Below are 12,800 nucleotides of genomic sequence, written 5' to 3' on the forward strand. Positions count from 1 at the left end.
AGACAGTGGTATTTGCTTTTTGGAGGCGATGCGGTGGGAGCGAGCGTCTCTGAGTCCGCCGTAGCTGGGTTTGTTGGGAAACGTGGCCGCGTGAGCAGAAATCAGCAGTTCTGCGAGCACGTCCCGTGGGAGATGGGCTGCCCTTGGCTTTGCACGGTGGAGCCTGGGTGAGGTGAAGCTGTACCAGGAGGTGTGGTCCTGGCTTTCAGCTAACAGGCTCTAGGTGCTGCTGGGCTTTCAGGCTCCTTAAACCTCCTCCGATGCAGACCTCGGTCGCTGCTTGGTGGGACGCAGCAGCATTGCAGCCCTCTACCACGTAGCCGAGCATCCTGCAGCTGCCCAAGGCCCTGGACGTCTTGGCGTGATGGCCAGAAAGGGAAACCTCCCAGGTGGCAATGTGGAACGCGTGGGTGTGGGGCTGGGGAACCCAGCCCTCAACCGAAATGACTCGGAAGTATGCGAGATGCCTTTGATTTTAGCTGTGGGTAATTACAGGGGTGGGAAAATCCTGGGGAAGGGAAGCGCCCGGGGAAGGAGGAATGTTTGGCCGTCGGTGCCCTGAAGATAGCTGAGCGTCAGTGACGTCCTCCCCGTGGAGATCTCGGGAGGCCAGGGCCGGGCAGGGCTGTCTGCCCACGCTCCCGGCCGCAGCCCGGGAGGAGGGATCCCTCCGGCAGCCCAGGTACGTGCCTGTCTCCCGAAAGCTGCTCGATGCGTTTCTCGTTCCCAGCGTATTTGTTAGGCAGAAACTGGTGTCGAGGCTCCGCCAAAGCAGCTGAATATCCCGCGTGAGCTGTGCAAGCAGCGTGCAGCGGCATAATCCCCCGGCGAACCTCCATCCCCATCAAAATACCTGTGCCCGCCTCGCTGAACACTGCTGCTTTGTGCCTGGCTGCCGCGCGTCGCTTGGCTGCCCGGCCGCTGCCCGGCCGGCTCCGTCCCCCCCCCCGCATCGCCTGTCTCTCCCTTTCGGCCCCGCTGGCTCCTCTCTGCCGTCTGCAGCGGGTTTTGCTGGTGGGTCTCGCTCGTTGGAGAAGGCCGTTTGAATAAGCGTGGGGAGAGGCGATGCGGCGTCGGGGCGCAGCGAGATGAAGGGCGTTGCTGCAAATCCAGGCTGAGCATGAGGAAGGCGGCACTGGCGAGGCCGATGGCAGTGCGGCGTGCCGGGTTAGTGGCTTGCGGGGAGGGGAGCTCTGGGCAGGGGATCTAAGGCTCCGGGGGCTCCCATGGTGTGACAGGAGCTGCTTAAAGCACTCCAGGAGGGCTGGGAAGTGCTCCGAGGCAGCAGGAATGCCGGATTCGGCTTCGGAAGACATTAGAAGGGCAGATGGATAACGTCTACAAGCGCTGAAAGGTTCCGGAGGAGAGCGTGTCATCTGGCACGGAGACGGGGTGAGGTCACAGACCCAAAACCATGGGAAGGCTGCTGGGAGGAATGGCGTTATCTCTGGCAGGAAACAGCAGATTAGGAAAACTGAAAAAAACCCAAAACAAAACCAAACCAAAAAACCCAAAACCAAAAAAAACCCCCCAAACGCAAAGGTGCAAAGTGGAGTCAAAAGGAAAGCAGGAAGGAGACAAAGTCAAAGCGCTGGGATTTTCCCAGGCTGACGTGCTTTCCCAGGCCGGGGCGCACAGGGTAGGCTGGCAATTCGACTCCCTTTTTCTAGCCCGAAGAGAGGCAAACGCCCCAAACCCCCCGCTCTCTGGTTTAGCGGAGCCTGGCCGGGAGGTGTTTGGCTGGCACCAGCTACCTGCGCGAGCCGTGCTCGGGAAAAGCCACGGGACGCCGCTCACGCAGCGGGCTGGGACACGGCGAGGGCTCGCCGACCTCGGGCGCTGCTGCGCGTTCGTGCCGGCGCGATCTCGGTAGCCGTGGCGGCATTATCCCTGGGAATAAACGGCAACGTCCTTAAGTAGAAATGTAAAAGGACTCTTTGTCCGAGTCCATTACTGGTTTGCAGCAAGCGCTGCGCTGATGGCCGTAATGAAATTACGGGGAGAGAAAGAGTCTGGAAGGCAGTATCTCGTACATCGATGGCGAAGTTCGAGCTAATGGCTGGCTGCCACGTAGCGATGATTAAGGCTTCAGGGGATGCGGTTACTGTGGCTCGTGTGATCCGTGCCAGTTCTTAAACCGGTGGCGACTTGGTCGCCCGCCTGCGTCCCGAGTTAGAACAGCTGCAGGGGTGGTGGCAGATGCCTTCAGCTGGAGAAGGCCCGGGCGCCGCGTTGTGCAAACGGGGCGTTTTGTGAGCCCCGTCGCTGCTGTTCTGCAGCCGTCAGCGTGGCTGCGGTGGCCGCAGCAGCCGGCCGGGCGGATCGCAGCATCCTGAGCCCGGGAGTGGGCCGGGCAGCCTTTGCTTTCCCGTGACGCCCTTGTTTTGCAGGAAGCCGCAGGGCCGGGGCCAGGGGCCCCGGGCTCCCCTCCGGGGTGGGCTGGCGCTGGACGGGGACGGGGGAGTGCAGCGTTTTAAGAAAACACTGCTGCTCGCCTGGTGCTGTCTGTGAGAGTGCAATTGAGGAGGAGTTGTCAAAAAAAAAAAAAAAAAAAAAGATGGTGAAATAGCTCTTAAAATGTCTGTAGGGAATGGCAAGAGTGATGAGCGTGGGTACGTTCCTGCGTGCTCTTGGCAGGAAGCATAAGCAGCAAAACGTGGAAAAGCCCTGATAGTCTGCGTGGGGCTGTCCCTGCGGGTCTCTGTATTCCCTGGTGAGATGCTCTGAAACGGGCTGGGTATTTGTCCAAACGAACAGGAATTGGCCAAATGGGCAGCGATGCGGCTTTTCCCGGCTCAGCTGGATATATCTCTGGGTGTTCCTCTGCCCGCTTTCCCTGCTGGGGCAGGGGAATTCCCCGCATCCCTTGAGCCTGCTGCATCTGGCCAGAAACGTCCTTGCTGCTGGGGCAGGTATAACGTGGGTGGCGAGAAGGGCCAAAAAAAAAAGAGAAAAGATTGCCCGAGTCCTGACCTGTTGGTTTTCTGGCTCCGCGTGGAGTTTTGTGTTGCTGGTGGGTTGAGCCCTCGTGTAACGAGGGCTCCATGCAAGGTTACTGCCGCTGCAGGAATGAGGAGCTCGCGAGGATGTGCTGCGGTGGCTAATTAACAGGGGAGGTGGTTAACGAGAAGGCCATCTGGGCGTAAGCGTGAAGATGAAGGTAGCGCCTTGCATGCTGGCGCTGCTGCTGCGGAGGAGCTAACGTGGGGCTGGCCGTCCCCTGGAGCTGGGGCCGGGCAGAGGGGTGAAGCCCAGCCTGGCTCGGCGTTACCCCCATCCCTGATCACCTCACCCGAGCCGGGGCTGGGGCCAAACCCCCCGGGGACTTCCAGCCCCACCTCCAGAAGGTGTAAAGCTTTCTGGAAATGCCCGCACGTGAGCAACTGATCCTCCGGTGCTGAGGATCACCGTTGAAAGGAGCCGGAGGAACTCGCGGCCGTAACTTGGGAAGGGGTGCATGCTGAACCGCCGCCAGCCCTGGGAGCAGCTTGGGAAGAGGGAGAGCTGTGGCTCTGGTCATCAGGTATAAGCTAACGTGCAGCAGGCTCCAGGCTGTTTGGATGTTTGGAGAACAGATTTTTTTTTTTCCTTTTTTTTTTTTTCCCCCCCAAAAAATATTTTCTAGAAATTTAGTCTCATGTTTTACGACTGGCGCTGGAGTTGCGCACTGGCGTTCAGAGGCAGGCTCCAAAGGGCTGTGTTTCTCTGTGGCGGCGGCATGCTGCGAGCCGTGCATCGTGCTCTGACTCCTCCTCGGAAGCGAGGAAGCCCTGGAGCTCAGTGCGAGCGAGCTTGTGCCGTGCCCTGTGACTGCAGCGGGGTTTGACCCGTTCCCCGAACTGCAGACTCATTTCTCGTGATCCCATGACAAAGGTGTTGCTGCTGGAGCATGAGCGGGAAGGTGATGTCATGGGAGGGGAAAAATCCAAAGGTTGCGGAGGGCAGAGGAGCGTGGGTGCCGCCGTGGGCAGCGATGGGTGTCGTGCCTCCTCGTGAGTCACCCCGACGGGCTTGGCGTTTCGCCGGCAGCGCCGAGATGCGGAGCATGATCCGGGGCTGACTCCGTCGGGGGGTCTGCGTCCCCGCGGTGGGGCCGTTGTTGCGGAGGGCTGGTGTCTCCCGCAGAGGGGAAGATGTTATCTGCCGCTGCCCCGCCTGGGTGCCCGTGCCAAAAGCCTTCGGGGCGCGTCCAGGCGCGTTGGCGTGCGGTGCTCGAGAAAGGGCTTATCCCGAGCCCTCCCGTGCCGAATTACCGGTCGGAAACGTCCCAAGAGAAGTCACAAAGCGTCCCTTGGCTCCGGCAGCCTGCAGGGAGCCGGTGAGAGGTGCGGGAAGGCAGGCCGAGCGCGGAGGGAGGTGCAGGTGCCCCTGGCTTTGCGGCCGCGCCGGCGGAGTTTAATGATTCGGAGATCCTGGTGTAAATGATTGCCAGCGCCGCGCAGGGCCGCAGGCGTGCGTGGGACGGGGACGAAGGTGGCTCTGGCTGCAGGGAAGACCCCATGCCGCTGGTGGAGGGAAGGGGACGTGGGCAGGCGGGGGCTGGAGCGGGGCTGGAGCGCTTGGCCACCGCTCGCCTGCCTGATGGAGGGGTGAGGTTGCCAACGGGAGCCGCGGCCCCGTGGCGGGGGGGCAAGCAGAGAGCGGGCTCGCCTGACATGGTGTCAGGACGGTGAGTAAGGGCCGGGTGCTCGGGGCTTTGCACGGTAGGAGAGCGCAGTGGAGCAGTAAGCAGGGGAAATCACGGAGGAAAAAATCCCTCGAGGAGTATTAAACCGGTGCAACCGCAGAGCAGGGAATTCCTCCGTTGCTGGATCTGGGAGGATGCCTTGGAGACACCGGCCTCAGCGAGATTTTTTGGGCGAGTCAGCGGTTGGTTTGGGGCTTCCCTGAGCCCTCCAGTTGCGGCACCCTTTCGCCGTCCTGACCGGCGTCCGTCTCGGCGGGGCCGCCCCCGCAGCTCCAGCCAGCGCCAGGGACGCTGGACCCGAGGCAGAGATAGCAGGAGCTCCCTTCTCTGGCCGCTGACGTCAGGGCCCCAGGGTTATTGCTAAAGCAGCGAGAGGAGTGCGCTCTGGAAAGCCAAAAGGAATGCTAATTCAATGGAGAGACGGACTTGTATGTCAAGCCTCCTGCTTTAATCTGATTGCCTGGGCTGCAGGGTAGCACAGCGAGGGATCCGCCTAAAACTTCCAGGCGCAGAGATGATTGTGGCGGCTTAAATCCTGCCTGCTTCCAGGGGAGAGGTGCCCAAGGGAAGCCAGAGAGATCGGGAACAGGCGCGGAGCTTTAGACACCACGGGTAAATGGTAGCAGCCCTGCGTGTTTTCTGCGCCCACCGTGTGCGCGGTGCAAATTTTCTGCCCCAAAGCCATCGCAGCAGCGTGCAGGTGAAATCTCGGCTGGCCGACATCCGTTTGTGAAATGCTTTGCTAAATAGCATGAGGATGGGAGCTCGTTTGGATAAACAGGTAAGGAGAAAAAAAAAAAACCTAACAGACGCCCACGTAGCTAAGTTTGGAAGACCCGAAGTGACCAAATCAGAGCCTCGGTGGTCCTCGCCACAGGCTTGGGCATCACTGGCGCGGCTGGGAGCGGGGCCTGATGCGGCAGAGGCTGGACGAAGGAAGAGGACGGACGGCGTGATTTGCTGTGCGCCGTGATTTTACGAGCCTGTGCAGTGCAGCGAGCGGGTGGTGAGTTTGCGTTGCAGGTGCTCTCCGGAGCAGAGGGGGCTGTTTGGGAAGCGTGGGACGTACACAGTGCTCTACACAGGCGTCGCTCCTCCCAGCGCACTCTGTGCCCCGTGGGCAGGGGCAGGCAGGCAGGGCACGGGCTGGCAGGCAGGCAGAGAGTAAAGACTTTGTGTTAGGAGGGCAGAGGCCGCTGCTGGGACCGGCAGTCGCAGGTTCAGAAGCGCTCAGGTAGGACGGGCTGCCGAGTTGCAATTGCTCTCGGGACGTCGGCGAGGACCCTTCGGATGCGGCGTTTGCCGCATCCTCGGCAGCTGCTTGCTAGGACCGAATTAAAGCCGGGGGCAGGGGATGCCTTCCCCGAGGGGTGGACGGCGCGTACGGCAGCAGCCCGGCTCTGGCAGCGGGGCTGGGCACGGCGGGCTTGCCCCTGCCTGCCTGCCTGCTGGCAGCTCCCGTCGGGCAGGGCTCGGCAGCTCGTGTTTGCCCAATAACCCTGGACGGTCCGCAGTGCGAAGACTTTGCCCTGAGCGGATCTGCGCAAATGCCGACAACCCCAATGCGGGGCCGGGGCTGTGTCTAACGGGGCTGGGCCATCCCTCGGCGAGCCTCCAAAGCGGTGCTGGGGCGCAGGCGGTGAGCGGGCTGCGATGGGGAGGTTGCTCTGCAGATTTCTCCTCTCCTCTCCGGGCTTGCATGCGTGTCTTTTCCTGCAAGCAGCTGGAGCTGGTCTGTTTTCTGGGAATGCTGGTTGATCCAGGCCCTTGGCCCTGCAAACTAAGCTTGCGCTCAAGCTAAACAAGCAAACGTGAAGCTTGGGACTGTCGAACTGGACGGCCACGCTGAAGGGTGAGGGCGTATACGGAGACAGCACGCAGCAGCAGCGTATGCGAGGGCGACTTCTAGCCCAAACAAGCGTCGAGAAGCCGGAGCTGGGGAGGAAAGGAGAAAACCCTGGCACGTTTGTGCAGCTGCATGCTGGTTTTGGCACATGCGTAAAACTGGGAGGCTGCAAAGGAGGCTGCTGCAAGGCTCACTCGGGTGGAGATGGGGGAGCTTTGCTGCAGGCATCGGAGTTACTCGCCCGTGGTTTGCAGGAAGGGGTTGCGAGCCGAGGTCAGGGTGGCGAGCGGCCAGGAGATGCGGTTCCCCGTGTTTATTTTTGGAAAGCGAGCGCATCTGGTCCGGGCGACTCGGCAAACGCAGATGTTCAGTCGAGGCGGCGGCGGAGGAGTTCCCACCCGTGGCCCGGCTGGTCGGGAACGGCGGTGCTCGGACGGCCCCCAGCCTGCTGCCGTCAGCGGGATGCAGCCAGGGGACTCGCTGGCAGCGTGCGTTGCTCTGGGGTGGGCGAGCGCTGGCCAGAAGCAAGCCGGGGGCTGTACCGAGGGCTCGCTGTCACAGCGGTCCTTGCCGGCAGCGGTCGGGGGAAGCCGCAGGGTTGGCTTGGCTGGGAGAACGGCAGTTTTGCTTTCTCTTTTTCGGGCGGGGAGGCATGGCAGCGCAGACAGCCAGCACTGCGAGCAGCCCGGCTCCGTCTCGAACGGGGTCAAAAAGAGAAGTTGCGCAGCTAGAGATTTGTTTCTGAGCGGTTTCTGGTTAGTTTGGATTGACGGCGGCTGTTTGTCTAAGGCAGCGTGGCTCCGTAAAGCGCGGAGCGTTTCTGTAAGCAGTGAACTTCTTTTTGGTGGCGATTTTTTTGGTGCTGTGAAGAGGTCGGTTGTCGTGCTGGTAAGGGCGGTTGACCGAAGTCCGTAGCAAACGTTAGGAGTTGGATTCTTTCCGAAGGGTGGTGGGTATTACAGCCGAGAAAGCAGCAAAGGGTCGCGATGAGAACGGCCAGCAACGTTCCCGCTGCCGACTGGCGTGTTACGTCCTGACGCGCTCTCCGCAGGCACGGTGGAATTAGATTTCTAGCAGGAGTTGGATAAACCGACGTTATCGCGGCCACCGGCACGGTAGCTGCGCGGCCTTTGCCTCCTGCCACGCGCTAACCATCGCTTTCTGTCTCTTCCCAGAGCTCGCCGCCTGCCGCGGGAGGGGACCGCACGCATGCTAGCAGGCCTGCACCCCCCCCGACCCGAGCCATGCTGTAAGGTGGGGGCAACCTGGCCAGCCAGCCAGCAGCGGGAGCGATGGCCCAGTCTCGGGCCAACGGCTCGCACTACGCCCTGACGGCGATAGGGCTGGGGATGCTCGTCCTCGGCATCATCATGGCCGTCTGGAACCTCGTCCCCGGCTTCGGCCCCGCCGACAAACCCGCCACCCACGCCGGGAACAGCAGCAAGCCCGACCGCGGCACCGGAGGCATTTTGAAGAGCAAGACCTTCTCGGTGGCGTACGTGTTGGTGGGGGCGGGCGTGCTGCTGCTGCTGCTCTCCATCTGCTTGAATATCCGAGACAAGAAGAGGCAAAGCGAAGATATCGCTCGCGTGCAGCACCCACCATCTGCGGAGCGCTCGCACCAGGAGGACAGGTGAGGCTTTTGGGGGAGAAAGGGAGCGGGATCGAGTGTAGGAACGAAACCAAGGGCTGTTGCTGTTCCTCAAGGAGGGCAGGAGCAAGGAGAGTCAGGCGGATAGCAGCGTGCGCTAGAATAAAGGCGAGCACGTCTCAAGGTTTAGGGTTCAAATATGTTACGGAGATCAGGAAGGAACGCCTCCGGCTGTATTTAGGGTGCTGTAGGTGAAAGAGAGCGGTTTTTGTGCGTAAGCTGGGGTCTCGATGGAGCCGTGGCCAAGCCAGCGTTGCCGAGACGGTGCCGCTCCTGGCTTTGTGGGTGCGCAAGCAGCGTGCTGAGAGGGAACGCTGGGGGCGGTGGTTAATGGTTAACCCAGAGGAGCGGGATCGCTGCTGCAAGCCAGGCAAGCCGGGCGAGGGGCTGCGGAGGGAGAGGAGCAGGAGACGTGGGACGTGCTGTCTCGCTGGGTGCAGCCGGAGGTGCCAAGCGGCCTTGCAGCTGCAGCAGCGTAGGCAGCGGCTGGAAATGGAGTTTAGACCCGGTGAAAGTCTGCAGGGCTCTCCTGTTTGCTCGGGGAACTCCGACGAGCAGAGCAAAGGCTGCTGCCGCAGCAGGCGCGGTCTGAACAAACGCAGGGCGCAGGAGAAGTCCCCGGCCGTCTCGGCAGCCCGGGGAATCGGCGCAGGTCCCCGGTATGGGCTGTGCCTGTGCAGCGAGAGGGGGGGGCACGTTGGGACAACGTGGGGTGCGAGGTGGGAGGAGGAGATGACAGCTCTGCTGGCCGCTGCCGAGGGAACGCTGCGGGGGAGAGCCGCCATTGGTGACTGCAGAAAATTACTCTGTGTGCAGAGCGACGCAGAAAACTGGGTTTCCCTGTTAGAGTGTAAACGTAACGGCATAATGCAAAAGAAACGCCAAGGCTCCCTATGCAGGCTCCGTGCAGGTACCTGTGGCATAGGTGGTAATGCGTTGCAGAGCTGAATCTTTTCGCGGAAAAACTCAAGGTAGGTACCCAACGCAAAAGGCCTCCGAGTGGCAAAGGCAGAGGGGTGATGTTCCTTTCAAATGTATTTGGGCTGATTGTTGAGAGGGGAGGAGAGCAACCGGTGTTCTGTTGGGGGAAGAAACTTCTGCTGTGCACTAGAAAAAGAGGTTTTGTGGGCAAAGAAAGTGATGATCAAAGACGGATGTATGTCACAAGGAAAGAGAAATGTGTCTGAATATAGGTGGGGTTGTGATCCGTTCTGTCAAACAAAAAGGAACAGGTATATATATAATGTAGAAGGGCAAATAATTTGTTAAGGTTTGGTGTGCGGGGAGGGAGGGGAATGTAATTCTCTCCTCTCCATCCCCTCCCCACAGCGAAGCTGAAATGATGCGCTACTGATAGGCTTACTTTTTTCCCCGCTAGTCAAGAAGAGGACGAAGATGTGTCCTCCCAGTACTACGTCCCCAGCTACGAGGAGGTGATGAACGCGGGCTACTCTGAGCCCAGAGACTTGGACAGGAGCAACAGGATGAGCGTCTCCCTGCCCTCCTACGAATCGCTGACGGGGCTCGACGAAAGCACCCAGGCGCCGGAGCCGCCGGCGCGGAGCCCGGCACGGAGCGGCAGCCCGGCCGGCACAGCTCGCGCCTGAGCAAGCGCCTGAAGCCGCTGAAGATCCGGAGGATCAAGTCGAGAAGCTGCACTTGAAGGACATCAGGCTAAACCTCGCGCAGGGGAACAGCACCGCCCCTATCACGATAGAGCCGCTGACCCCTCCGCCCAAGTACGAGGAGATCCAGGAGAAAGCGCCAGAGAGCCAGCAAATATGACTTAAAGAAAAGAGAAAGCTGTGATGCTGCTGGGTTGGTTTTTTGTTGGTTTTGTTGTTGGGTTTTTTGGTTGGTTGTGTTTTTTTTTTTTTTAAAAAAAAAAAACCCCACACTAAGAGGGGCTCGGTGTGTGGGTGCCGAAGCGGCCCGGGCTCCGTGTCCGTGGAGGACACGATGGGTGCGTAGCGCTGCGGCACGGGGACGAGACAAGCTTTCCCCGGGACGGGGCTGGACAAAAGACGGGGGGGAAAGAAACCTGAATGCCAATAGGTCTGCTGCTCCGAAGTAAACGGAGGCTGGAAGTACCGACAGCGTGATTTGTGGTGTTTTACGTAAGGACCACCCGAAGTATCTTCTCATCCCCTCTCCCCCTTGCCGCCAGCCAGACTTTTCCAAGCCACCAAATTGATATTGAGCGAGGATTTTGCAAGTGGAAAAGGGAAACGTTTCGGGGGGTTTTGGTGCCTTTTCTTTCTGACTAAGGGAACCGGCGTTGCCAGAGCAGCACCGCAGCTTTCCCCCGCTCCCGTCTGGGGCTGGGATGGTGGCCCGGGGCCAGCCCCGACTCCTGCCACGGTCTGCGCTTGCTGGTGGGAAGTGGGCTGAAACGGGCCCCGTGCTCCTCGGGGAGAGGATGGATTTCTTGCCTCGGTTGCTTTCTCTGTTGTGTTTTGTGCTCCGATGCGAAGGGACGGTCTGTTTGAGGCAAGCGGATAAATCCCCGGGGGCTGGGAGCGGAGTGCACCGCTGGCGGGAGGCGTGCCGGTGAAACAACTGCTGAGCATGCTGCGCGAGCAGACCTGTTCTAAATAAATATTTTGTACATTGTGTTTGTGTGTGTATGCACTCGTGCGTGGTTGGCCCTTCCCAAGGTTTGCAAGCCGGAGCGGCGCGAATTCGGTCAGCTGTTTTAAGGCGGATGCCGCTCCGCGGGCATCCCAGCCACGCACCGCCTCCCGGGCTTCCAGCAAAGCGCGATCGACGACAAAGTCGTCAGCATATTCAGCCACGGGCTCCCTCAGATGGTCTGATTTTGGGAGGTGTGGGTAGAGAGGAGAATCTCCCGGGAATTTGTAGCAGATGTCGGCGTGGCCAGTCCGCCCTCTGCCTCTGGGCTGCCGGTACGGATGTGGCTTTGTCGGTAGGATGCCGATATTGATGCAGTTATGGGCCGTTCAGCAGAGGCTGACTTGGCAGTACGGTTGACACATATAAGGTATGAGAGGAGCGCAAGCGTCCAAAGCGAAGACCGAGAAGAGGTGCTGGTCCAAATCCACGTAACGGTTTCCCTTGGCAGCTGTTATTTCATATCGCGTCTCTTAATTTCTGTTGTTGTATCGCAGGAATGTCACTTTGCTGCGGCCCGAGGCGTGATCTCAGATGGGCAAAATAACATCAGTAAAAAAAAGGACTCCCTTACTGAAGAGGAGGAAAAAACCAGTAGAAGAATATACCCCAGAGTGCGGGATTTGGGGTGGGGGGTCCCACGTGGCGGTGGTGGTGGTGGTTGAGGGGTTGGGAAGGTGGTGCAGCTCCTTGGAAGTGGTCTCCCAGGCGCGTGTACCCCTAAGAACCTGACCGCAGCGGGAGGCAAGGCGTGAAGTCCTCTCTCCCTGGTGAAGAAACGCAACCCTAACAGTCGTCTTGGAAAATCTGCGTTAAGAAAGTGCAGCTTCTTGTCTGAGCCGTTGGGAGTCGAAGTCTCATCGAGCTGCTTTGCCCGCAAGTCCCGTTGAATGAAATAGACTGGCAAAAGCAGCATCTTGGCCAAGGTCTCATGTAGGAGAAGAGCTGCAAAAATGACATCGAGTGCAGGGAGTGCAGTGAAACAGGCTGTGACTAATGTAGTAGCAATGCCCAAAATGCCCGAATGGCTAACGAGCATCCCCGGCTACTTGCGAACTTGTCCTTGGACGGTGTTTGGAAAGCAGAGGGAGACGTGGGATGCTGGGAAGTGGGAGTGCTCCCAAAGCTGTGTCCGTTGCTGTCCCAGGGTGGCTGGTGTCCCCGTGGCACTGTAATATATTGTAAGGGAATGGTTATTCCCGTAGGCGAGTGTGATGGAGAAGGCAGGGGAGCGAGCGCAGCCGTCTCCTCCATGCACGTCCTACAGCGGCTGCACCTAACCCCGACCTCCGGCTGGTGTTCCCAGGTAAGGCACGCTGGTACGGGTGAGAAATCAGGATGTGTTTCCCCACGCAGTGTTTGAGATTGCACGTGTGTGCCGGCGTCTCTGGGAGGTAACTCACGTTCGATGGCAACTCACGAGATGTGCGGACCCGGTATTAACAGACCGAGGGAGCCTGGTGGTCGTTAGTTTTAAAGAGCATCGCTGCAGCGCTGGACTGGGGCTGGAAAACCTCGGCCGCTGTGTTCCAGTGGGAAAGCCCTTGCAAGGGAAGGAAGAGACGAAGACGCTGGCAGCGGCGGAGCCGGCACTGGGGCACGTGCCCAAGTACCACTCTCTGGTTTGCAGAGGAGCGGTCCTTGGCAAAATCTCCTGCTTCTGCCTCAAAATGAAGCGTGACAAAATCTTGCAGGACTTGCTAGCTGTTGTCCTGTCTGGTTTTGTTTGCAGGGTTGTTTGCAGGTGCCGGCGGTGTCCGGCGAGCCGGGGGTGCCAAATCGCCACGGCACAGCTGACCGTGCCCCCGGTCAGCAGAGTGGCCACGTTGTCCGGGGTTGGCGTTCGGGTCCTGCCGAGCATCAGAGCAGCCCTGGGAATAGCAGGAAACCTTTGTTTGCAGGATATTTGTAGATGGGCAATTTATTTTCAGGGGGAAGCGCTGTGGTTTCGCGTGCGTCTGTCCGTCCGAACAGCTTTGCTGGTG

General features: G+C 59.9%; 1 protein-coding gene across 1 annotated transcript; it reads left to right on the forward strand.

Annotated features, from left to right (window-relative positions):
- The first annotated feature begins 7,825 nt into the window (after positions 1–7,825).
- TMEM51 (transmembrane protein 51) lies at positions 7,826–10,024 on the forward strand. The gene is given in 5 exon segments (XM_050909532.1): positions 7,826–8,166; positions 8,787–8,798; positions 9,563–9,717; positions 9,720–9,827; positions 9,830–10,024. Coding segments are annotated over 5 exon segments (756 nt in total). The 3' UTR covers positions 9,970–10,024.
- Positions 10,025–12,800: the final 2,776 nt, after the last annotated feature.

The sequence above is a fragment of the Gymnogyps californianus genome, chromosome 21, assembly GCF_018139145.2.
Source record: "Gymnogyps californianus isolate 813 chromosome 21, ASM1813914v2, whole genome shotgun sequence".
NCBI lineage: Eukaryota > Metazoa > Chordata > Aves > Accipitriformes > Cathartidae > Gymnogyps > Gymnogyps californianus.